Source organism: Andrographis paniculata, unplaced genomic scaffold (assembly GCF_009805555.1).
Source record: "Andrographis paniculata isolate CXL003 unplaced genomic scaffold, ASM980555v1 Contig79END, whole genome shotgun sequence".
NCBI lineage: Eukaryota > Viridiplantae > Streptophyta > Magnoliopsida > Lamiales > Acanthaceae > Andrographis > Andrographis paniculata.
Window position 1 is genome coordinate 2,317,984 of NW_026137616.1, and position 24,010 is coordinate 2,341,993.

The window sequence follows — 24,010 nt, forward strand, 5'->3', positions numbered from 1 at the left end:
TCAATTTGATTTTGTAGAGAATAACTTGGCAGATTTTCTCTACATCTGTTTTCCTTTTCAATTTCTTCCGCTTTGAATATTTCCTCTCGTTGTTTGGTCATCAACAGCTGTTCCTTCCGAAGGAGGTATCATTCAAATTTGCGTGCAGGTTAGGCGACTATTGGCGCCGTTGATTTTTCAGTGTTGCAATTAAGTTTGTTTAACGGTGTTTAAATTGTTTGATTTTTGTTCATTTAGTTTGGTGTTTTTGGAATCCAGCAACTGGAGGTTGAATTGATTTGTTGATTTTTGGATTGTTGCAGTTAAGTCTGTTTAACGGTGTTCGAATTGTTTGATTTTTGTTCATTTGGTTTGGTGTTTTTGGAATCCAGCAACTGGAGGCTGAATTGATTTGTTGATTTTTGGATTGTTGCAGTTAAGTCTGTTTAAGTGTGTTCAAATTGTTTGATTTTTGTTCATTTAGGTATTTTCCGAATCCAGCAACTGAAGGTTGAATTGATTGGTTCATTTGTTGGTTTGGATATTGCCATGGCGATTGAGGTTTTCTCCGACGATTCTGGTAGCCCTAGGATCTCCTTTTCGTACGATCTTCCCGGATCCGACGCCGCCGCGCCGTCCGGCGAAGAGTTCGTCCGTACGAGCTCCTCGTCGTCGTCCTCCGCCTCTTTCTCCTCCGTCGATTTCGATTTCTGCGTTTCGCGAGGAAGTTTTGACCTAGAATCGTCCTCCGCTGATGAGCTCTTCTCCGATGGGAAGATCCTACCGGTAGAAATCAAGCGAAGAATCCTACCGCCTAGAACATCTAAGGAGGATCCACGGCTTGCGCCTCCACGTCGTCCTCCGGCGGCTCCGATAGTACGCCGATCGTATCCTCCTCCTCCTCCAAAAGCGAAAAACTCCAGCGACGACGAGACGAAGCTTCCAGAAGCGGCGGAGAAGTGTAAGTCGTCGTTCTGGCGGTTCAAGCGAAGCTCAAGCTTCAACTGCGGCGGCGGCGGAGGATCTCTCTGTCCATTGCCGCTGCTGTCGAGAAGCAGCTCGACTGGCTCAACCGCCGGCGGCAAGCGCTCGTCGTCAATGGCGCAGAGTTTCCCGACGAACAGTTCATCAAACAGTCGGCCGAAGAAACCCCAATCCGCCTGGCCGCCGCCGTTGAAGCGGAACAACAGCCATGGATATCACACCAGCAACAACAGGATGAAATTGATTCATCCAGTTCTGCTCAACGTTCCTCCGGCGAATCTCTTCGGCTTCGGCTCCATTTTCTCCATCGGAAAGGATAAGAACAAGAAGAAAGTATTAATTAATTAAATCAAATTGACTGTGAACTCTTTTCCGATTCCTTCATTCTCTAAAGGATTTTGAAATTTTGAAAGGGCAACAGTCACTCGTACTCAGTCTGAATCAGGCCGAAGGCGGCTGCTTATTACCCGACCCGATCCGACCCGTCATGTTCAAATTCCTAGTCTGACGGGTTAAGTTAATGTTGAACTTGATAATCGTTGTGTTAAATAAATACTCCTATTATATATTTATGAGGTAGGTTGGGTATCTTCATATGAAAAATAAATAACTAAAATTTAAATATAGTATTATATATTTTTATTAAAATATATGTGTAGACTATTTAATGTAACAATTAATCTTTAAAAAAGTTAAATTTAATATTATTTTTATTCAAAACCACCACCTTGAAAATTTTGCTTTGTTTACTTTTCTTAAAAAATAATAAAAAAAAAATTAAAAATAATATAATATATTACATCCGATTAAAAAATAAATTTAATGAATAAATCCAATATATAATACATTAGATTTTGAATGGTACTATTCTTAATAAATATATAAAAAATATACTATATACAATTAATATAATATATATTACTCTATTCACCATAAAAAAATAAAAATTAATATAAAATATTATTTTTTATATTACTTACATAATTCTATATATAACATAAAAAATTTATTTATACAAAAATATAAAATGAAAAACACCAATTTTCTTTGACCTCTTAACATATCTAATAATTATTTTTTCACACAATTTTTAATAAAAATATTTTTATAATATTTATAAAATACTTTCTCCGTTCATAATTATGTATTCGTTTGCTTTTTGTACGAAGTTTTAGAAATATTAATATTATATTAGGATGTAGTAAGAATAAAGTAGAAACGACTAAAATAACCTTATTAGTATTGTGTGATATAAATATAATAATATATCGTAAGTTGTAAGGGTATTTGTAGTGTTAAGTAAATAGTACAATTACTAAAAAAAAGAAATGAATACTTTGTTATGGGACGGACTAAATGAAAAAATAGATAGTTTGTTATGGGACGGAAGGAGTATCAAAGTAAACTATTGCTCCTTCCGTTTCACTTACCGTGTCCACTTTTTTATTTCTATCTGTCTAATTTATTGTGTCACTTTCGGTTTTGTAAAAATATTATACCCTTTAATTTTATTTTAAAATTTTGAATTTTTTTTAAATTTTAATTATACTAATTAGTTATCTTAATCTTAATTTTAAAATATTTTTATTAAATAATAATTATTTTCACTAATACATTATTAATTATATTTCTCTTAAATTGTCGTATCTACTGTAGAAAAACATCATATTTGGGACCGAGACAGAATTACATCAAGTCAAGTCACTTGCACGAAATCAAGCGAAACATACTTTACACTAATATACTTTTTTCGTTCTAATTTAATGTATGATTTTTATTATTTATGTCTGTCTTACTCAAATCAAATGTATTTGATTCATATTATAGGAAAAATAGTATATATACAAATATAAAAAACACCTAACTTTTACAAAGACATCCCCTTCCTTTATACCTACGAAGGCAAAATTGTAAAAATTTTATTAGTATTATATACTCCTATAATGAAATTTGATTAAAAGATTTATTCTGATTATTTAGATATTTGGGAAAAAAAAAAAAAAAAAAAGTAATGTCAATAAATTATGATATTATTATATTATTTTTTTATATGATTATGTTAATATTTTTAAAATATAAATTAATATATGTATAAAAAATTTAAAACATATATTATTATATATCAATAAAATAATAATCTCTGACACAAATCATAAATTATTTCATAAAAACGCAAATCATTTCATCCAATAATGCTGGATGACTGGAGATTAATTTATACTTGTAAAATATATTTAATATTGATATTACTAAAAATAGATACAAATAATATATTTATGGATTAAAAGCAAAAACACTCATGACGAAGGAGTTTATTTTTAATGTTTGAGGGTTTTTTTATTTTGGATTTTAATTTAAATAACAAAAATTTAAATTTGAATAATTATCTAATATCATATAAGAATGGACTAATGTAATATTGTAAATATAAAATTAATTTTTAGCATTATATAAAAAAAAAATATTTGATTTAATATATATTTTTAAAATTGTGAATAGTATAAACAAAATCAAAATATTCAATTTTTTTCAATTTTTTTTAGTGAATTAGGGTAAATAATAAATAAATAAATAATAAAGGTGTGTTATTATGTGAGATAATTTGAATAAATATTTTTTTAATGTGAAATAGAAAAAATTGTATAATAAATGTAAAAATAATAAATATATATAATATATTACTCCCTCCTTCCCAATTAATTAGTCCAGTCCTTATGTCCACATATCTTTCATTTTTAGAAATATAATTATATATTTTAACCACATTTAAAATTGTATTTTAAATAAACTATTTAGTTATATTAATTTTAATCTATAATCATTTTTATTAAATTATACTTCCTCCGTCATCTAAATCTATCATCATTTTTTTTTACCGTTTTTTTTAATAAAAAAATACTATTTTTCTTTAAAAAAAATAAAAATTTCTATTTTTACATATTTTTTTAAAAACTCGTCCGATCAAATGAGCACATAATTAAATAACAAAAAAAATAATTATTTTTACTAAAAGACTTTTTAAATATTTAATAATTACTCCGTACTTAAAACTATTTGTCTAAACTAAAATGGCCAAAGTGGAAAACGTATATGTAATTTTGTTTTTTTTTTAAAAAAAAACACAGCCTTATTGCTTCCAGAAGCTTTACAGGGTGGATTATTGGAGAGTCCGTGGAGCCCAACTCTCTCAATTTTACACCACGCAATTGATGGTCAGGGAGTGGGGCTCCCGGGAGCCCACAATAACTTATTAGAAGGTTAGACAGCACAGCACTCACACATCATGTTGGTTGAATCTATCTTCAGAATTTGTTTCTTTTAGGTGTAACAAAATATATACTCGTAACATATAAAACATCGATGTGTTTGTACTTGTACGTAATTTTAAAAATATTAATATTATATTAAAATATAGTAGAAATAAAATAGAAATAATTAAAATAATCTTATTAATATGTATAATATAAAGACAATAACATTTGTGTAATATATTGTAAATTGTAAAAATATTTATAATGTTACGTAGATAGCACAGTTACTAAAAACAAATTGATACTTTATTATGAAACGAACTACTATGAAAAAATAGATACTTTATTATAGAACAGAGGGAGTATTAATATAAAGCTTGTTTACATTCTCATTTAGAATGGTTAACGATTCGAGCCGAGCCAAATTTTACGTGTTCGTTAACGTTCGCGAACAAAGCTCGTGTTCGTTCGTAGTGTTCGAGCTCGCCTCGTTAAAGATTTTTCTTGTTTGAGCTCGTGTTCGTATTCGGTTCGTTTAAACTCGTTCGAGCTCGTTTGTCTTATTTTTTAAATTTACATATAAATTATAAAGAAAATTTAAAATTATTTTATTTATATATTTTAAATTAATATTTTATTTATTTATAAATTATAATTTTCTATATATATATATAATATTTATAATAAATATATTATTTAAACTAACGTTTGTGAACGTTCGCAAACAAAGTTTGAGCTCGTTCGTTAATCAAATGAGCTTGTTTATGTTGTTCGGCTCGGTTCGTTAACATTCGCGAACGAGCTTTGACCGAGCCGAGTTCACGAACGACTTGGTTAGGTAAACAGCTCTATTCCCACTGAATTATCATTCATTTTTTAAAGCAGTTAAAATTTACGTATTAAATACTCTCCTAAACTTTCTCAATATGGCTGTTTTTGTTGAGGGTATTTTTCCTGCCATGGACTGACTCTGCATATAAATACTCTTTTCACAAACATGAAAATGATTCACTATTCAAACTAATAAAAGCTGCCCTATTTCTTCTGCATTAGTAAGCAAAAGAATGAGATATTTTCTACTATCCTTAAATATATTTAATCATTTCTATTATCTATGAAGATAATTAATATCCATTTTTACTCATTCTAATGAGTCATTTATGTGAATTCATCATATATTTTATCCTACACACTTGGGATAATTTGATTTAATTATAGTGAATCCTAATCAAACATGAGATCAGAACAGGCATCATAGAATTAATTATACATATATATAGATATAGATATAGATATAGATATAGATATATTAGTCGATCATGCCCTCTACTATGCAGATATATGAAGTAAAAGGAATCAAACCTTATGGTACTTATATTTCTGACCAAGATTAAATTGGGTGATTTGAGTGCTGAATCCTTGCTGAACAAGTGTTCTTGCAGCTTCAACACCTTGCTCCAGTGCATCATCCACCTGTCTCAACATTTCATTCTATTTAAATCCACTGTTCTTGAAATCTTTATGCTCGAAATGTCTATGTCTAGACTCGACAACATACACATACCTGTTGTCGCTCGATGGGACTGAATTTTTGGAGAAGATAAGCCTTCATATCCATCATACCGGGTGGATTTCCAATGCCTGAAATCGGTGCTTGATCAAATATTGGCGTGAACCAGAAAGCATGTTTAGAATATAACTGAACTGACCAATGCAAAAGCGGGGGAATTCACGACGACCATCTAAATGCTCCATGACGCTCTTCACACTGAAATCAAGAACAACGATACGTATTCTTTTTGAGAATAAACTTCCAAAAGTTTGTCATGCAGCATGAAATTTAAAGATTATTAAGCAGGATTTCCCAAGACAATGAATGTTAAAGTACTGATGTTAGTTAAATATGAAATTCGAGCAAACGGACAGTGAAGGGGAAAAAATAGAAAGAAAAAAGGGGGGCCTATTCTACTTTGACAGTTTCTACATCTTGTAGAGGCCTCTCTCAAATGCAAACTAATAAATCTAAACTATCCACATTTTACGCTCCAACAGCTCATATATTCAGATATATCAGTGATTATTGTCGTAGAAATGCAAACATAACACACAAAAGCACGTGACTAAAGCATCTATGACTTCGTTCTCTTCAATCATACCAAAATGGGTTTTAAAATCTGTTTGCAATTATGATTAAGACACATTACCCATTGTGGTGACCGTGTCCTCCCTTGGGCTGAAGTCTCAAAACTCCGTTGGGTAAGCTCATTTCATCATAAACCTGTAAGGTACATGGAAAGCTAGTTAGAATGTCTGCATTAATTATGAGTGGACTCTAGTATTGGTCCTCAGAAAAAATTTTGGACGAAATAAAAGGTTAAATAATGTAACAAGAGACCAAATTAAATTATGATTCTGACCAGTAGAATGTGACGCAGTGGTACTCGATAATATGCAGCAAGAGGTCCAACCTGTTATTGGAGAGAAGCATAAAATGGAAATACAAAGCATTAGCAAGGAAAGTGAAATCACCCTCATCCTTCAACTCGCCATAACTGTAACTGGAACATGAGCTAAAAATTTGCTAATATTCCTAACACACAAAAAAGTCTAATTTAGTCATGGCGTGAATCCAATAGAATATTTATATCAGCTGCATTAGTATATTGATTCTATTACAAGCATTGTAGAATTATGTGAACTGAAAGTGCTATCATCTTATGCAGCAACGGCAACCACATATTTTTGGTTTAAACCAATTAGTAAGATCAAATTGAAATTTGAAACTGATAGTATTGAGGTGTCACATGCTGCCTAAATTGAATACATTATACGGAAATATTACATGACACCTCAAATAAATATGATCAAAAAACTTGCAATGAGATAGAAGCTGACATTATAACACATTTTGTCTGTGGATTATATTCAGAAAACTAATGTAATCAATTGACGTTTCATTTTCAAGTTCAGGCCACTAACACAAACTGATGTTCAGTATCAAGCATAGAAAGGCAACATGCTCCTATCTATAGCACTATTCATGTTAACTGTACTTAGGAAATGGATATTCGGAAGGCTGGGAAAAAATGATCATAACAAAAGGCAATGAATTGCAATGAAAATTCTATCCTGTGGGCGATGTTAATATTCAAAATTAAGACCTAATGAACAAATGTAATATGTAAGAACCAAACATATTACATAAAGAAGCTTCATGGGCAACCCCGAAGCCATCTATCATTTAACATTCTAATAGGCAGCCATTGCCCAAGATTCAGTGAACATAATATTTCTCAATCCTCATAACTGAATTACACCATATTAGAAGGGGCATAAAATATTACAAATGATTCATAAATAGAGCACCACTGATGTTATCTACAGTTTCAAGTTCCAACATACTCTCTTATAATGCAGCATCAGTAGCTTCATCAAACATTAATAGCAAATGTCTCTTCATTGTATCTTTACTATCACAGTAATCTCGGAAAAATAAATGGACCACGATTTAACTAGATTTCATGAGATAGAGTGGAGGGCATACCGATTCTCCACTGAAGTTCATATATGTCTGAGGCTTGGCCAGTAAAACCGGGACCTGGCCAATGGAACCTGCGCTGATTGCATCCAAACACAGTTTTTACTATATCAGCCAAAAATCTTTGTATCATTAACACTTTTCTATATTTAAGATGTGAATATAAAGAAGTGGCAGAATTAGCACCTATGCCAATCAAAGCTTTGGATTGTATAGTGTTCATCAGAATACCTTCTGCCTCTGAGATACGATCAATCATCTCAAACCCTACCTATTCATCAAAAATAGCCCCAAAATTTCAAACCAAGTATCAGATGCATAGGAGGATATTCATTTACAGAGCGGAGCTAGAAGTAAAGAATTAAATCCTCTAATTACGAGCCACAATTACATTGTGGCGAGTTCCGTGATACTTATTCCCTGGATTCCCCAATCCAACAACCAGCCACGGCGTGTACTCAACCTTCACTCCATTAGGTGCCGCTGACGAAGCCGCGACCCGAAGCCGAGACGGAGGCAAATGCTTCGGAGTAGAATGCGGAGTTCCGAACGCCGGATAAGAGATGCCACTCGGACAAAATTCAGGTGCAAAACTTGCAAACAACATTGACCTGCAGCATCACGCAATAAAGTCTCAGAAAACCTGTTCCAGAATCCAAACTTCTCAAGGGAGAACACAGTTGAATTAGAGAACCAAACACATTACAATTTCGAACAGAACACGAAACTAACAACATGCTGTAGAATCTAAAATTGAAAAATAATAATAATAATAAAAAAATAAATAAATAAATTGACCTAATCAACAAGGATACTACACAGAAATGCAAAATAAAGCGATGGAGCTGGGTAACTGAATCTTCACTGTTGCTATCGTTTTTTACTTTCTGTATGCGAATTGCTGTGGTCGGTCGATTGTGCTTCGGAGCAGCACTCGTTAGATTGGATGAGGATGATTTAGCGACGCCGGCGCCGGCGGCAGCAGAAGAGAAGTTGCAGAAGATATTTTCCGGTAAAGAAAGTACAGCGTTGAGTAAAACAGCGGATAAATACTACTGGTTATTGGCTAGGGGCAATACTAAATAAATAAAAAAATCAGAATTTTATAATAGACCCAAAATTACTTAGTCGATACAAGCCCAGTTGAAAACAATGACAGACCTTTGCCTGTAAATTCAGACCGTGCCAAACTCAGCCCAATTTGTTAAAATATTAACAATGTTTTAAAATAAAATAATTTTAAAATATATTACTAAAATTATATAAATATAATAACAGCTATTTTTAAAAATAAACCCTAATTTACTTCCCCATACAAATTACCAAGTCAAAGTCTGTTTCTCTCGTCCGTCGACATCTTTCATCAATTCGCTAATCGTCTTCGAATTAATTAATTAATAATAAAAATATAATTTATTATAATTATATCTATTTCGACGTACAATTTATTTTGTTAATAAAAATTTACATAAATTATATAATTAAACAAAATTTTATTAATAAAATATTATTAAATTTTCTTAGAAAGAACAAATACCATGAGAACAAATTCAGTATTTTTTTTTAACATTGTCGACTTTCAACGTATGCATACATACGAGAATATTCATTCAAACAATTTCTTAGTGACACGATTATTTGATAAATATTATAAAAGAGAGACAATATATACATACTTACACAACATATAATATAAAATTTATTCAAAAGAAAAATTACAATTTAATATAAAATATTATATTTTATAAATATTATTTTTTATATTATCGAGTATTTATATCCAAAATGAACAGAACCCTTGGTTTCTAACCATATATCTTCCCCTCGATCAATCTCTTTGCATTTCAAGAAAGTGTAGAGGACGACGTAGCTTCTGTAGTAGTCCCCAATCGATCATATTCACTCGATGCTTCGATCTCAAAATGAACAGACAATGAAGGCGAAAATTTGTGTCGCAATTGTCTAGGACTAAACAAATATGGCTTTGGAGGGATATGTATCGATTCAAGCTTTCCTTCAAGCATTTCGACAACCTTAGACATCGATGGCCTATCCGATGGCATTGTCTGTATACACCAAAATCCTACGCGAAACATTTTCCTCGATCTCTCGTCCTTAACATCCTCAATCATGGATTCATTACAATCCATAGGTTCTCTATCAAGACAATCGGGGAGTATCGTTTGTTCATAGATCTTATCCGGAAAATAATTCTCACTTGATTGGACCACATCAACTTTCGAAAATTCCTTTGCTCCGGCCATTTCAAGAATCATGATTCCATAGCTATAGACATCGGATTTGTCAGAAACTCCTCCAAAATTTCGGGAGAATACCTCGGGAGCGATGTATCCAATGGTGCCTCTTGTCCCAAACACCGAGAATATACTTGTCTTCCTCTTACACAATTTGGCGAGCCCAAAATCAGATATTTTTGGACACAAATTCTCGTCCAAAAGAATGTTTTGTGGCTTGATGTCGAAGTGGATGATCCTTGTAGCGCAACCTCGGTGTAGATATTCCAAACCCTTGGCGACCCCTAGGGCAACCTTGTACAATGTCTCCACGTCGAGGTTTGTGTTTGGATCTCCAATGTACTTATCCAATGATTTTTTGGGCATATATTCGTAGACTAAAGCTCTTTTGTTTTTCTCGTAGCAAAACCCTAATAGACGGACAATGTTGACATGAGAAGTTCGGCTAATGCTCGCAACTTCATTGATGAATTCTTCGTCGTTGCTATCCATCTCGACTAAAACCTTGACCGCGACAAGGCATCCGTTGGGCAACATTCCTCGATAGACACTACCGTATCCTCCTTGACCGAGCTTGTCATTAAAGTTTCTCGTCATTTTCTTGATTTCGGAATATCTATACCTACATAAAAATAACCCACAAAATAAACAAAACTTGAACGAGCTAGAAAAAAACACCAATCGTTCTTTTGTTTGGATTGAGTAGATTTAGTTTGAATTTTATATTTAAAAAAAAAATTGATATACTTCATTCATTCTATTAAAAGGTTACTATTTTTTATTTTTATTCGTTCAAAAATAAAGTTATTATTTTCTAATCTAGTAATTATAATATTATTTAACATAATAAATACTCTTCTAACTTCAGTATATTACACAAATGTTATTACTTTTATATTACACATTATTAATAAAGGTATTTTTATCATTTTTTTACTACAACTCAATATAATACTAATATTAAAATATTTACGTGCAAAAAGTAAATGTCAATGGGATGGAGGAAATATTACTTTGTTAAAGGTGCATTTTTATTTTTATTTTTTAAATTTCTAATTCAAATAGTACGATTTGATTTGAGAAACTACTATGAAATAAATACATTTTTTTTTTAGAAGATAACAACTATATATATAAATTCGATTTAGTTTCGAAAACTATACCTTTGTCGAGTGAGTGATTCATCTTCTTGTAGAAACTTTTCTATATTTGGATTTGCCATTGCATGAGGAAAATATCTTGATTTCCAACACCATGTTGAAACAAGAATGAATGCTAAAATTAAACCAATTGCACCAAATGCCAACCCTAATGAAAAAAGAATTGTCACAAACAAATTAAGTTATAAGATTTGTATTTAATTAAAATATATATTTTGCATTTATCCCAAATATTATCATAGTACATATGCACAAACAAAATAAAACCGCATAGGCTAAGTTCTTGAAAATATAGTACGGTAATATTTTTTGTAATAAAATTTGATGTGTTCATCACCAATGGAAAAAAAAAAAAAAATGTTGTGATTTTTTTGGGGTTCTTTAGGGGATTTTTACTCTTAATTATTTTTTATGCAAAAATCTTATTAAATTAAATATATATTATATTATATAAAATAATTATTTAAATTTAAAATTTTAAATTCCAAACTCAAGATTCGAATCCCTGTATAAAGACAACCATACGATGGAATCAATAATTGCTATTGGAAAGAGAGACCATTTGATGGAGATATAAAGTTAAGACAAAATAGACATTTAAAAATGACAAATTTTTGAAGAAAAAAAAAGGGGAAAAAATGGTATAAGATAAAATTTTGTACTAAATTTTGATCTAATAATTAATATTATTTAAAGACAAAAAAATAAAAAATAATTAAAAGAAATACAAAATAAACACGCTCATATTTTTTGTCATGCATGGAGCTCGGGACGAAAATAAAAATGATTGGATGTGATATTATAATCCACAATAGTTTGGGTTTATATTTTATTATAAACAAATGTATTACTAGTAAAATTATTTTAAAATCAACTACTATTATTAAATCAATATTAATTTAAACAGACTATTGGTTAAAAAGTTAATATAAAATTTGCACTATTAAAAGGTCATTTTTATTATAATTATTAAAATAATACTCTCCCGTCCAAAATAAAAGTGCAGCATTTACTTTTGGCATGGGTTTTTTAGGTGAGTAGTATTAAGTATGATAATTTAGAAATTAGGTGATGTGATGGAGAGAGAAATATATATTTTATTTTTTTATTTAGATGATGGGAGGGGATAAAGTGTGAGGTAGAGATTTAAGTATAATTAATTATTTCCTATTTTAGAAACATTGGAGAGTGTTTGAGACATACCCAAAAATAAAATGTTGCAGAATGTTTGGGACAGAGAGAGTACTGTACATACACATATAAATAGTTTTGAGGAACATGGATCCTCCCGTACAAATGAACTCTGATTGTAGTCGTAAAATATATATAAATTAGCGGAAAGCTCCATGCTACGCACGGAACAATCAACAAAAGTTTATTATTATTTCAAAATACATTATTATAGAAATTTTTATAAATTTTATTGTTATTTTTAAATATTTTAATAAGTTTAAGAATAATAATTTTTTTTATAGAAATAGTAATAATTAAATAAATAACAAATATTTTTTAAAAAAAAATAAAAACATTATCATTTAAAATAAATTAAAATATTATTTTATAGAAAAATATTTAAAAATTATGATTTACCTTTAATATTTGAAATAAAATATGTAATATAACTAAAATAATATAATGTTAAAATAACAATTTTGTTTATTATGAACAACATCAATTAAAATAACAATTTTGTTTATTCTTTAACCATATCACCCCTTTATCACTTATATCAAATAATAAAAATTGTAATTCTGTCTAATTCAATAAAACTGTAAAAAAAATAAATAAAAAAAAATTTCAAAATTTTGAGATTGGAGGATTGTATAACTTTTTTAAAAAATGGAGTCCACATTGATCTCTTATATATATATATATATATAATATACTTTCTCCTAATTTTTTCATTTTAGTCTGTCCCATAACAAAGTATCAAAAAGTAACTGTACTATCTACCTAATATTATAAATACCTTTACAACTTACAATATATTACACAAATATCGTTACTTTATATCACACCATACTAATAAGGTTAGTTTAGTCATTTCTATTTTATTCATACTACATTATAATATAATACTAATATTTCTAAAATCTCGTGCAAAAAGCAAACGGATACATAATTATGGGACGAAAGAGGTATATGATTTGTGTTTATAGTTTGTAATAAGTATTTATCTGCCTTTATATTTCATTATTGTATTTTGGTTATTTGTTTAGTAGGTATTTCGGTTTCGTGTAAAGTACTAAAGCAAAATATAATGAATATATAGAGGGGTTATAAAAATTAATAATTAAATTATATGTAGGAATCCAAATTTATATAAGTTCTACCTAATTTAATCCTCGTTTGGTTAGGCTGTCTGTGCTTCTGACCTGAAATTTAAAGAAAATGCCAATAAATTAAATTGCTTAACCACGAAAATCACACATGCATATATCAATATCTATACTCCGGACGGAACTACACTAGAGTCCAAGCCCAATTTTTTATATATTTTTTTAGTGTTAGACTATCTCCAATTCGTCATTCCATTTTTGCAGTTGCTATAATACAAATACAGTAATTTTACTCCATAACTTTTTATATTTATAAATTACACCCCAATTTTAATTATTTTAACATTATAATCCATACACATATCATTTATATTTTATTTAAAAATTACATATATTAAAATTAACATTTATAATTAATAACTATTACAAATAAAATAATTTTAAATAAATAATTTAATGCTTTCAAGACAAATAACTATTTAAAATAAAAAATTATACATAAATTTTTATAAATAAAAGTACACGTAACTTTAAAAAAATAAAATTATATAACTTTTCGAAAAGTAAAATTATATATTAATTTTAAAAATAAAAATTCTATATTACTTTTCAAAAAATAAAATTATATATCATATTCTAAAAAATAAAATTACACAATACATCTCAAAAAATACAAAAAAAAAATATCATAAAATCTCCATTCCAAAAATGGAGTGGAGGTGGGGTGGGTTGGAGTCCCCCACCCACATTTTTTGCTCAACCCACTGCATATGTAGTGGGTTGGAGTTGGTCTTAAAAATATTAATTTTTATATATTTATATACAATTTGTCATTTCAAAATTATCTAAATTTATATATAATTATATTATTATTATTTATTTAAATTTATTAATTAAATATTAAATAAATTATAATATTTTCCCTCCCCTTCTCCAACATTTAGATACTAATTTCATCACTATGATAATTAAAATATATATATATATATATATATTGAGATATACTTGGGACCAAATTTGAGGCATTGCTGCTTTGAAACGGGTGGTCAGGAGCAGCCGTTGGAGCTCTATCTGCAAAAATAAATACGGTTTAATAATATGTATATATATAACAATTTAAATGACTAATTAACCTTTTTTTAATTATTAATTCAAAGTAACAATAACTAAAAATTACATAAAATATTATTGTTAATTAAGTATTTTATGAATAAAACATTAAATAGATGAAAACGAGTAGTTTATATTTAGAGGTGAGTCGATACCTTATACTGCATATTGTATATTTTATCGAAATTTTTTAAATGATATTTTTTCATATTGATACTGTACCGTATATTGATGTTATCAGTGTATATATATATCGAGTATCTAAATAATACACAATATTTTCAATATATACTGAAATTAGTATATACTGAGAATATCAATTTATATACTCACCATAAATTCTTTTCGAAATTGTATATGCGGTGGTATTTTCTTTCCCACGCCTAGTTTATACAAAAAAGAAAGAATATCTAAATAAACAAAATATACCTTTTTCATTCTACTTAAAATGTATATATATATTTATTCATTTTTACTATAATAAAAAATATTTTATCCATTAGAATAAAAAGTACTATTATTTTGTCAAAAGTAAAATTTTGGCGCGGTGTTTAAGAAATAATAGTATTTTAATTATAGTGAGTAGTTAAAAGTAGTGTAATGACATTTTTGCCTTTACTTTTTTTTTTGTATAAAAGTAATGATATGATGTAAAGTAAAGGTATTTGTGAAAAAAAAAATAGGATATTTAATGAAATGTTTATGTATACTTTCTAATTGAACCGATGAAGTACTATATATCCATTATATATCTATAAATTACTAATGTACTTTAATTCACTTTCATAAATCAAATGAATATCTTTCACTAGTAAGAAGGGAATAATATTTTATTAATAGTAAAATATTATGATTTTTTTGGATAAATTTGTAATTTGCAAGTATATGAAGATAAAGAAGATACTAATTAAATGAACAAACACATCCGTTTACATAAAATGACATAAAGAATAATGAGTTTGTTCAGTAAATATTTTTAAGTTGGAACGATTTCTTATAAATAATATTTTTTAAAAAATACAATATACACATTAAAATAATTTTTCTTTGTCTACTTGTAAAGTTTACATTTGTTTTTTGTGTGTTAATATTTGACTATTAATTATTATATCAAAACGTAGTACAAATTAAAAAAAAATAAAAAAATACTTATATTAGGGTCTTATAATACTAATATAATGATGTTTATACAAAAAAATATACAAATATAAAGATATTTTCAATATCAAATATAATGATACAAAAAATAAATATAAATTTATTAAGTGGACGGATTGAGTATAAATATTGAATTCACTCATAATAATAATCGATATTTCAACAAAAAAATATTCATTAGTATATTACCAACATAATATTTTCATACATAATATAAAAAAATATATTCATTTAAAAACACTAAGTAAACAAACTCAATATTTTAATATAAAAATATAATTTATTAATTATGATATTATTTTATTATTTTTATAAAAATAGTATTGTTAGTATTATTAAAATTAAAATTAATATTTATAATTTAAAAAATTTGAAATATGTGTTAAATATTTTAATATATATATACAATATGATTATCATATTTAAAGAATAAAATTTCATATAATACAAATAAATAAAAAATTTATATTTATTTATCTATCATTAATATAAATTAATTTTATAAAAATAAAATTTTTTATATATAAATAATATATTTGTTTATTTAAAATAAACAAAAAGATTTTTAATGAATTTCATTAGAAAAAAAATTGAAATTTAATTAAATTAATTTATAATTATTAAATATTTAAAATTGTTAAATCTACCAAATAATAATAATAATAATAATAAATCATCTTATGTTACACGGACTAAAAAATGAAAATAGATCATGGGACAGAAAGAATAATATATATATATAATGGTGATTTTAAAAGTTTGTTCTTTTGCTATAAAATTCACAATTTTTATTATTTGAACTCTATTTTTTCAAAAAAATATATATATATATATTTTTCTTCCACAAAATATCTTATAATACATTATCTTAATACTTAATTCAAATTAATTTTTTTTCAAATCCATCGAAAACATACCATTAAAATATGAATAATGTAAGATTGTAAATTAATTTTTTAATTATAAATAAATGTGTTTGTTTGTATAGTGAAATAATTTAAAATATATTTTTCTTATATATTTAACAATCTATCTATCTTTTCATTTTGGTCCGTCTCATAACAAAGTATCTGTTTCTTTTTTTAGTAATTGTACTTTCTACCTAACATTACAAATACCCTTATAATTTACAATATATTACACAAATACTATTACCTTTGTATCATACAACACTAATAGGTTAATTTAGTATTTTTACTTGTATTTCTACTTTACCCAAATATAATACTAATATTCTTAAAATCCCATGCATCAACAAAATGGATAGATAAATTCGGGAGGGAGAGAGTATAAAATATAGAAAATTATATAAATACTTGATCCGTTCACTGCTAAACTTCTCATTTTTCATTTAATCTGTCCAAATCAAAATTTTTATTTTCTTTTTTAGAAAAAATAACTTTCAATACCAAAATACTTCTAGTTTTTACTTTTTCATATTATTTTTTGAGATAAAATAGATATTACATTATTTTAACACTGTATATCTATAAAATATTAAATTTTCTTAATTTGCGTGTAAAAATCAAATTAGTGTGTAATATATTTACTTTGTAAAAAAAAAGTATTTTGAAAAAATGCCAACTTAAAAAAATAATAATAAAACACACCGCATTAATTTAATGGGGAAAAAAAGTTGAGCAAATTGAGCCTTTGAGGAGTATTTACACAAACCCGTTGGTAATTGTTTTTTGGCGCGTGGGTTAACGTTTTTGTTTTTGTTGAGTGAGGGCTTGGAACAGTAAAACCCATTCGCCGTCGGCACTGTAGAGTGACTGATTTTGTATGCACACGCGCCGCCGAGTCTGGAGCACTCGCCGCACGCGTCATTATCGGCCGACCATCGGACAAAAAACCCATCCCGCACAGCAGCTTGCAAAGCACCTCTCGACGAATTCCTGTACAGCGCACGCGCCGCCGCCCCGTCCACCGGCACCGTTATCCGTCGCCTGCAGGCGGCGCCGCCGGCCGACGAATTATAACCATTCCTAACCCAGAAGAAATTCACGGTCTCAGTTCCGTCGCTCGAGTTGCAGGAAAATTGATTGAGAATCGTACTCCGGCCGCCGACGGAGCTACAGTCGTAGTAAAGAGTGATGTTTCCCGCGGCGTCGGATTCCGGCGAGATTTGGAAGAAATTGGGGTCGAAAATGGTGTCCATGGCGCGATCCCCCCGGCCCCGGCAGACGTCGATGGATAGGTCATCTCTGGCGAGTTTGAGAGTGTGATTGAGGAAGCTGACGTTGAGAAGCCGGTAGGTTACCTGTGAGGAACTGAGGAAAGGGTCGCCGGCGCCGTCGCACTGGAGGGCGAAGCTTGGGTGGCCGCAGAGCTTTATGCTCGGCAGATCGGCGGTGGTTGCGTCATAGAAGGGATAGGTTAGGTTGTATTTGTTGGCGCAGTCGAATGGCTTCCCACAGTCGCCGTCGCCGGCGCCGTTGGGTTGGGCGAGAGATCCCGCCGGAAAATTAATTGAGAGGAAGATGATGAGGAGGAGGAGGAGGAGGAGAAATTTTTTGGGGAATTTGGGATATTTCATCGTGGTGAAGACCTCAGATGATGAGGTCTTGGCATTAATTTATTCATTTTAAGTGTTTATTTTGGATTTCTTCTTTTTATCAAAATAAATCAATATACTCCATCCGATTCCATATATATTTATCATTTTGCTTTTTTTTTTTTAATAAATTTTTTAAAATATTAGTATTATATTAAAATATCGTAAAAATAAAAATTAAAAAATTAAATTAATCTTATTAGTATAGTATTATATAAAAGTAATGATATTTATATAATATATTGTAAATTAAAAAAGTATTTGTAACGTTAGAAAGATTATGTACAATTACTTAAAAAAATAAAATGAATAGAAAAATAGATATATTATTTTTAAAACAAATTAATACTCCATCTGGGATTAACTAGAATTAAGAAATAATAATATTACTATATTGAATGTATGTAAAAATGTTTTTAAAATACTAAAATATTTCTACATAATTATTATTGTAAAAAGGTGATGATAGTTTTGTAGAAAAGTGAAAACATCTTACCAAAAATAAAAATAAAACTATTTTCTTTTTTAGACGGACAAAAATAATAAAATAAAATTATTATTTTGAAACAGAAAAAAAAAAATATATTACACATAGTTATTATTATTATTATACTATTATTTATACAATCTTTTATATTTAAAATAAATAAATAAAATATCCATTCAAATAGGATAAAATGAGTTAAAATATACTCCCGTATAAAATATGTATGGGCTAGATAGAGATTTAATCGATATAGTATTATATTAATTGATTTTTATATAAAATAAAAATATTTTAAAAAATATAATGAGTCAATAGTTGTTACGTGTAAATTTAATATTAAATGATATAAATATAAAAATATGTAAAAATTATTTATTATAATTAAAAAATATATATTTAATAGACAAGAAAGTAAAATTTAATAATATAGCAAGAAAAGATAGCTTTGATTTATATTTTAAAATAAAAATATATAATTTGTGTTTCATATATATAAAAAATTTTGAGTTTTTTTTGCTTCCTTTTGTAATAACTAATAAGATATTTATTTTCTGCATGCATATTTTTAAATATTAATAAGTGAAATTAAAAAATATATATATATTTGAATTGTGTAATATAAATATAAAATATAAAAATATTTCCTTTTTTTTCGAATTTAATATTAAATATAATGGTATAAAAAATGAATTGATATATTTTTTTTATGAGATAGAAATATATATATTTAATAAATAATTAAGATTTTAAAATATATAATATATATATGATGTCTTAATAATTTGAAAAAATAAAAGTAAAGTTTTAATATTGGCGGACCAAGCCGATGCAAAATTCATTTGGTTATTTTTGAAAAAAAAAAAAAAAATTAAAAAAAGAAAGAGAAAAAACAAATTATCTAATTCAATTGCCTATCATCATTATTATAATACTATTATCTTTTTTGTAATTAGTAAACATTTACAGGTGTCTTTGTTTGGAGGATTGAGAATGATTTACACTGTTCATACAATATTTTTTCCCTCAAAATATTAACTCGAATACTTATTTTTATATTTTTTTATATTATACTAAAAATCAATTTTACATTCAAAATATCACATCAATACTTATTAATATCACATCATATTATTATTTCAATTCAATTTTTTTATTATTCAAATCTCAACTCAAAATTCAAACCCCTAAACAAACACACGTTAACTGTCTCCTAAGGTATATATATGTATATATGTAATAATTTTAATTTTTGTGCTGTAATATATGAGAAATCAAAATTCTTACACTATAGTATTATTTAAATTTGTTGTTATATATTTATATTTGTTAGAAAATCATATAAGAATAAAACATGACAATGTATATATCAGGAGGCAAATTTTGAATGTTCCATCAAATTATTGGTCACGATATAATTTAATGCTTAAATTTTAATGCATGTGCAGACGAAGACTTGGAGTCAACGTTGAACAAAATTACACCTGTATCGTTCTTGACAGTTGACGCTGATCTTTTGCATTTTATTTTTTATTTTGATACTTAAAAAAAAAAGTGGTTAATAGTTAAATTTAAAATTTGAGGTTTGAAAGTAGAATTACTACATTTAGAAACTAATTTCATTTAAAAAAAAAAAAAAAAAAAAAAACTCCTTTTTCATGAAAATATTGAAATTTCGAATTTTTTAAAAATAATTTAAATTAATATTTTATACTCCTTCCGTCCCGATACAATAATCTTATTTACCATTTTTGTCCGTCCCAAAATAATAGTCTTATTTATATAAATAACTATATCACCATAAAACTACTTCTACTTTTTTATTTTTATTATACAATTGTCACTACTTTTTACACTATACACTCATAAGGGCAAAAAAAAATTTTATTTATATTTTTTACTAACTATTAATATAAAATTAATATTTCTTAAATCTTGTGCCCGACCTAATTAAGATTATAGTTTTGGGATGAAGGAAATATAATATATTGTTTTAAGAAAATATAAAACACAGCCTAAATAAATGCAAGCACCAATAATAATGGTGAAGAGCAAGTATGTATGATATGGGTCGTAAGCTCGACATCAATGTGGACTTCATCAGTCTTTCTTTGTCGGGTTGGGCCGGGCCGGGCCGGCCGTACCGAGAGCACCTAAATGTTGAATGTGTCTAGTGCTCATAGCGTTTTTAGATTTTTTTTTTAATTTTATTATTATGATATATAAAAAATACTGCTTGTCCCAAATAATAGAGACATTTGAAATAAGCACGAAAATTAAAAATTAATAATATTATTTGATAGTTGATGTAAAAATATTTTAAAAAAACTAAAATGCTCCTGTGTAATTATTGTGAAAAATTAGAAATAATTTGGTAAAAATATGAAAGGTTGGTTACTAAAAGTGAAAATAAAACTATTATTCTCTCCGTCCCACTACAATATTGTTATTTACTATTTTTGTCCGTCCCAAAGCAATAGCCTTATCTCCATAAATAGTCATATCATGATAAAACTATCTCAATTTTTTTCATTATTATTACACAATTGTCACTACTTTTTACACTAATATACTCACAAGGCCAAAAAAGTCATTTGTCCTTACTTTTTACCAATTATCAATATAATACTCCCTCCGTCCAGCTAAAAAGTATATATATTTCTATTTTGGGACGTCCAATTACAAAGTAAATATTTTATTAAATACTTTTTTTTTTTCCCAAAAATTCACTTACTTTATATCACATTATTACTTTTACACCAAAAGGCAAGGACAAAAATGTCGTTACACTACTTTTAATTACCTACTATAATTAAAATACTATTATTTCTTAAACATTGCGTCAAAAGTAAATATATACTTTGTGTATGGACGGAGAAAGTATCAATATTCCTTAAATCATGTGTCTAACACAATAAGACTATACTTTGGGACCGAATGAGTATTTTGGAACGGACTCCATAAAATGTTATGTTAGAATGTGAATAACTTGTTTTTTTGTAAAATTTAGTTGCTTTTTTAAGCCATTCAACACGATTGTAATCAGCCAAATTAGCTATCAAAAAATTAAATTTAAATTGATCAAAAAATTTTAATGAGACCAAAATTATTATTTGTTTTTTTTTTTAAGTAAAAATGTGAGGATGAGAATAGTAAAAGTACTATAGAAAATAAGTACTATCTTCCTCTAGCAAAAAAATAAAAATAAAAATATACAGTTTGTTTTTTTTTTTTAATATTAATTATTAATTATTACATCAAATATAAGTATAAATAAAAAATATATAAATATATTTATATTAATTTTTAATAATACAAATATAATAATATTTATGAAATAATTTATATAAATATAAAAATATTTTTAATATTAATTATAATAAAACAAAAATAATTGTATACTTTTTAGATGGGGAATAATAATTTGTTGTTTTTCATTAATTTCTGTATGAATTTTAAAAATTAGGAAAAATATAAAAACTTTATTATTATTGTTTTGTTGGAAGTGAAATACGATGAAACGTGGAGGCTATGGAGCCTGTGTGACGGCCTTAACGGACGGTTGAGATTTGCCAACAATTTTCAAATTCAAAATTCTGTGCTGATGACACAGTTGCTTCTGCTCGCAGCAACTTGCATGTCATTATTTTAAATATCGTGTTTGCATTTGTAATTTATATAAATAAAAAAATATTTTAGGTATGATCTAAAATTTTTGCTTCGGAATTGTTTGCTTTGAGAAATAATTTAGTAATGGTCATCATTATTACTCGCTCGATCCCTTGTAACATGTAATATGGGTTTATTACTGCAGACACGGGAATTTAAGTAAAATATAATTAGTACTCTCTCCGTCCCATGTACTACGGTCTATTACTGTAGACACGAGAATTTAAGTAAAGTATAATTAATAAGTAATTAAGAAGTGTATTAGTAAAAATAATTATTATTTAGTAAAAATAATTATAGATTAAGATTAAAATAAGTAAATAGTTTAATTAAAATTAAAAAATTATAAAATTTAAAATGCGATTAAAGTGTATAATTATATTTTCAAAAATAGAAATGACAAGTTACGTGAGACGGACGAAAATAGAAAATAGAGACAAATTATGTGGAACGGAGGGAGTAAATAATTTAAAAGTGTATTAGTAAAAATAATTATTATTTAGTAAAAATAATTATAAATTAAGATTAAGATAAGTAAATAGTTTAATTAAAATTATAAATTTAAAATTTAAAATTTAAAATGCTATTAAAGTGCATAATTATATTTTAAAAAATAAAAAGGACAAGTTACATGGGACGGACGAAAATAAAAAATAAGAACAAATTATATGCACTGGACGAAGGGAGTAATATATTTATTATTGTAAGCATGACTTTATGTAAGTACTTCGTTTAATATATATATATATATATATATTCGAAATCCAAATCACATTTACGAGTTCATCCCATACAACCGTATCATTTTTTTACTTTAGTACTTTTACCAAATGGGATAGTACAATGATTTGTATATTTTGCCACAATTAAATTAAATATACAACATTTTTCATTTTATTTTTACAAAAGTATAATAAGTAGTATATATTTAAAAAGAGTAACATAAAATTAAATATAAAGGATAAGACTGAATCTGATTTTGACTTTATTTTTTAATAATTTAAAGTTTGGTTTCAGATTTTTATTATATAATTTTTATATTTTCTATAAAAATATACTCTTCTTTAAACACTATTTTTAATTGTGATTTTTAAAATAATAAAAAATTAAAATATTTTATAAAAAGTAAAAAAATTAAATATTCATTATCGAACGGTAAAAAAAAATTATTAGAAAAAAATAAAAAATTATATTCAATATAAAATAATATATTTTAAAATTTTCTGTATAGCACAAAAAATTATTTCATCTAAAAAGCACAGGTGAGCGGAGTTATAGTATTTTATTACACAAAATATTATTTAAAATTATTATTTAAATTTAAATGCCAAATCATACTCTAAGAATGTGTTAGTTTGGAGGTTTGGATTGAATTTACACTATTTATTCAATTTTTTTCATCTAAAAATATCAAATCAACCATCTATTTTTCATTTTTTTATATTATATTAAAAATTAATTTTATATTCAAAACATCACATTAACACCTATTTATATCACATCATACAATACAATAAGGATGTGCTTATTTCTTTTTTTTTTTTTTGAAGTTTTCTTAATAGTCGTTCAAAGCAAAAATACACATG

The 24,010-nt window shown here is 27.0% G+C and overlaps 3 protein-coding genes across 11 annotated transcripts; 1 reads left to right on the plus strand and 2 right to left on the minus strand.

Annotated features, from left to right (window-relative positions):
* Window positions 1-1,569, plus strand: LOC127240047 (uncharacterized). Of its 4 annotated transcripts, XM_051258472.1 has the most exons (3): window positions 2-148; window positions 238-301; window positions 464-1,569. In XM_051258472.1, exon 3 carries the CDS (start codon window positions 529-531, stop codon window positions 1,309-1,311), a length of 783 nt encoding a protein of 260 aa, XP_051114429.1. In that variant the 5' UTR covers window positions 2-148; window positions 238-301; window positions 464-528; the 3' UTR covers window positions 1,312-1,569. The 4 variants fall into 4 exon arrangements, with proteins under 4 accessions (XP_051114428.1, XP_051114427.1, XP_051114429.1 ...); XM_051258471.1 differs by having other exon boundaries at window positions 1-414; XM_051258470.1 differs by lacking the exon at window positions 238-301 and having other exon boundaries at window positions 1-148.
* Window positions 1,570-5,368: 3,799 nt separating this feature from the next.
* LOC127240074 (chloroplastic group IIB intron splicing facilitator CRS2-B, chloroplastic-like) lies at window positions 5,369-8,811 on the minus strand. 5 transcript variants are annotated; one of them, XM_051258519.1, is made up of 9 exons: window positions 8,618-8,811; window positions 8,144-8,363; window positions 7,939-8,023; window positions 7,759-7,826; window positions 6,632-6,682; window positions 6,419-6,492; window positions 5,924-5,982; window positions 5,779-5,855; window positions 5,369-5,687 (listed from the first exon to the last, which is right to left on the minus strand). In XM_051258519.1, exons 2-9 carry the CDS (start codon window positions 8,357-8,359, stop codon window positions 5,571-5,573), a joined length of 747 nt encoding a protein of 248 aa, XP_051114476.1. In that variant the 5' UTR covers window positions 8,360-8,363; window positions 8,618-8,811; the 3' UTR covers window positions 5,369-5,570. The 5 variants fall into 5 exon arrangements, with proteins under 5 accessions (XP_051114476.1, XP_051114477.1, XP_051114473.1 ...); XM_051258520.1 differs by having other exon boundaries at window positions 8,573-8,811; XM_051258516.1 differs by having other exon boundaries at window positions 5,370-5,687; window positions 8,551-8,811.
* A 549-nt stretch (window positions 8,812-9,360) lies between these two features.
* LOC127240704 (LEAF RUST 10 DISEASE-RESISTANCE LOCUS RECEPTOR-LIKE PROTEIN KINASE-like 2.5) lies at window positions 9,361-18,310 on the minus strand. Of its 2 annotated transcripts, none has more exons than XM_051259513.1 (5): window positions 17,383-18,310; window positions 14,452-14,517; window positions 13,501-13,542; window positions 11,171-11,315; window positions 9,361-10,629 (listed from the first exon to the last, which is right to left on the minus strand). In XM_051259513.1, the coding sequence occupies exons 1-5, from the start codon at window positions 18,251-18,253 to the stop codon at window positions 9,597-9,599; spliced, it is 2,157 nt and encodes a 718-aa protein (XP_051115470.1). In that variant the 5' UTR covers window positions 18,254-18,310; the 3' UTR covers window positions 9,361-9,596. The 2 variants fall into 2 exon arrangements, with proteins under 2 accessions (XP_051115470.1, XP_051115472.1); XM_051259515.1 differs by having other exon boundaries at window positions 9,362-10,629; window positions 17,389-18,309.
* Between the last annotated feature and the right edge of the window lie 5,700 nt (window positions 18,311-24,010).

Coding starts and splice junctions, on each gene's coding strand:
- LOC127240047 (XM_051258471.1), top strand. CDS start 529: ATGGCGATTGAGGTTTTCTCCGACGATTCTGGTAGCCCTAGGATCTCC.
- LOC127240074 (XM_051258519.1), bottom strand. CDS start 8,359: ATGTTGTTTGCAAGTTTTGCACCTGAATTTTGTCCGAGTGGCATCTCT. Junction 5,856..5,923: donor ATTCCCCCGCTTTTGCATTG/GTCAGTTCAGTT, acceptor CACCGATTTCAG/GCATTGGAAATCCACCCGGT. Junction 5,688..5,778: donor GTCCCATCGAGCGACAACAG/GTATGTGTATGT, acceptor ATGTTGAGACAG/GTGGATGATGCACTGGAGCA.
- LOC127240704 (XM_051259513.1), bottom strand. CDS start 18,253: ATGAAATATCCCAAATTCCCCAAAAAATTTCTCCTCCTCCTCCTCCTC. Junction 14,518..17,382: donor ACAATTACCAACGGGTTTGT/GTAAATACTCCT, acceptor TTATTTTTGCAG/ATAGAGCTCCAACGGCTGCT. Junction 13,543..14,451: donor TGCCTCAAATTTGGTCCCAA/GTATATCTCAAT, acceptor TTTAAATTTCAG/GTCAGAAGCACAGACAGCCT.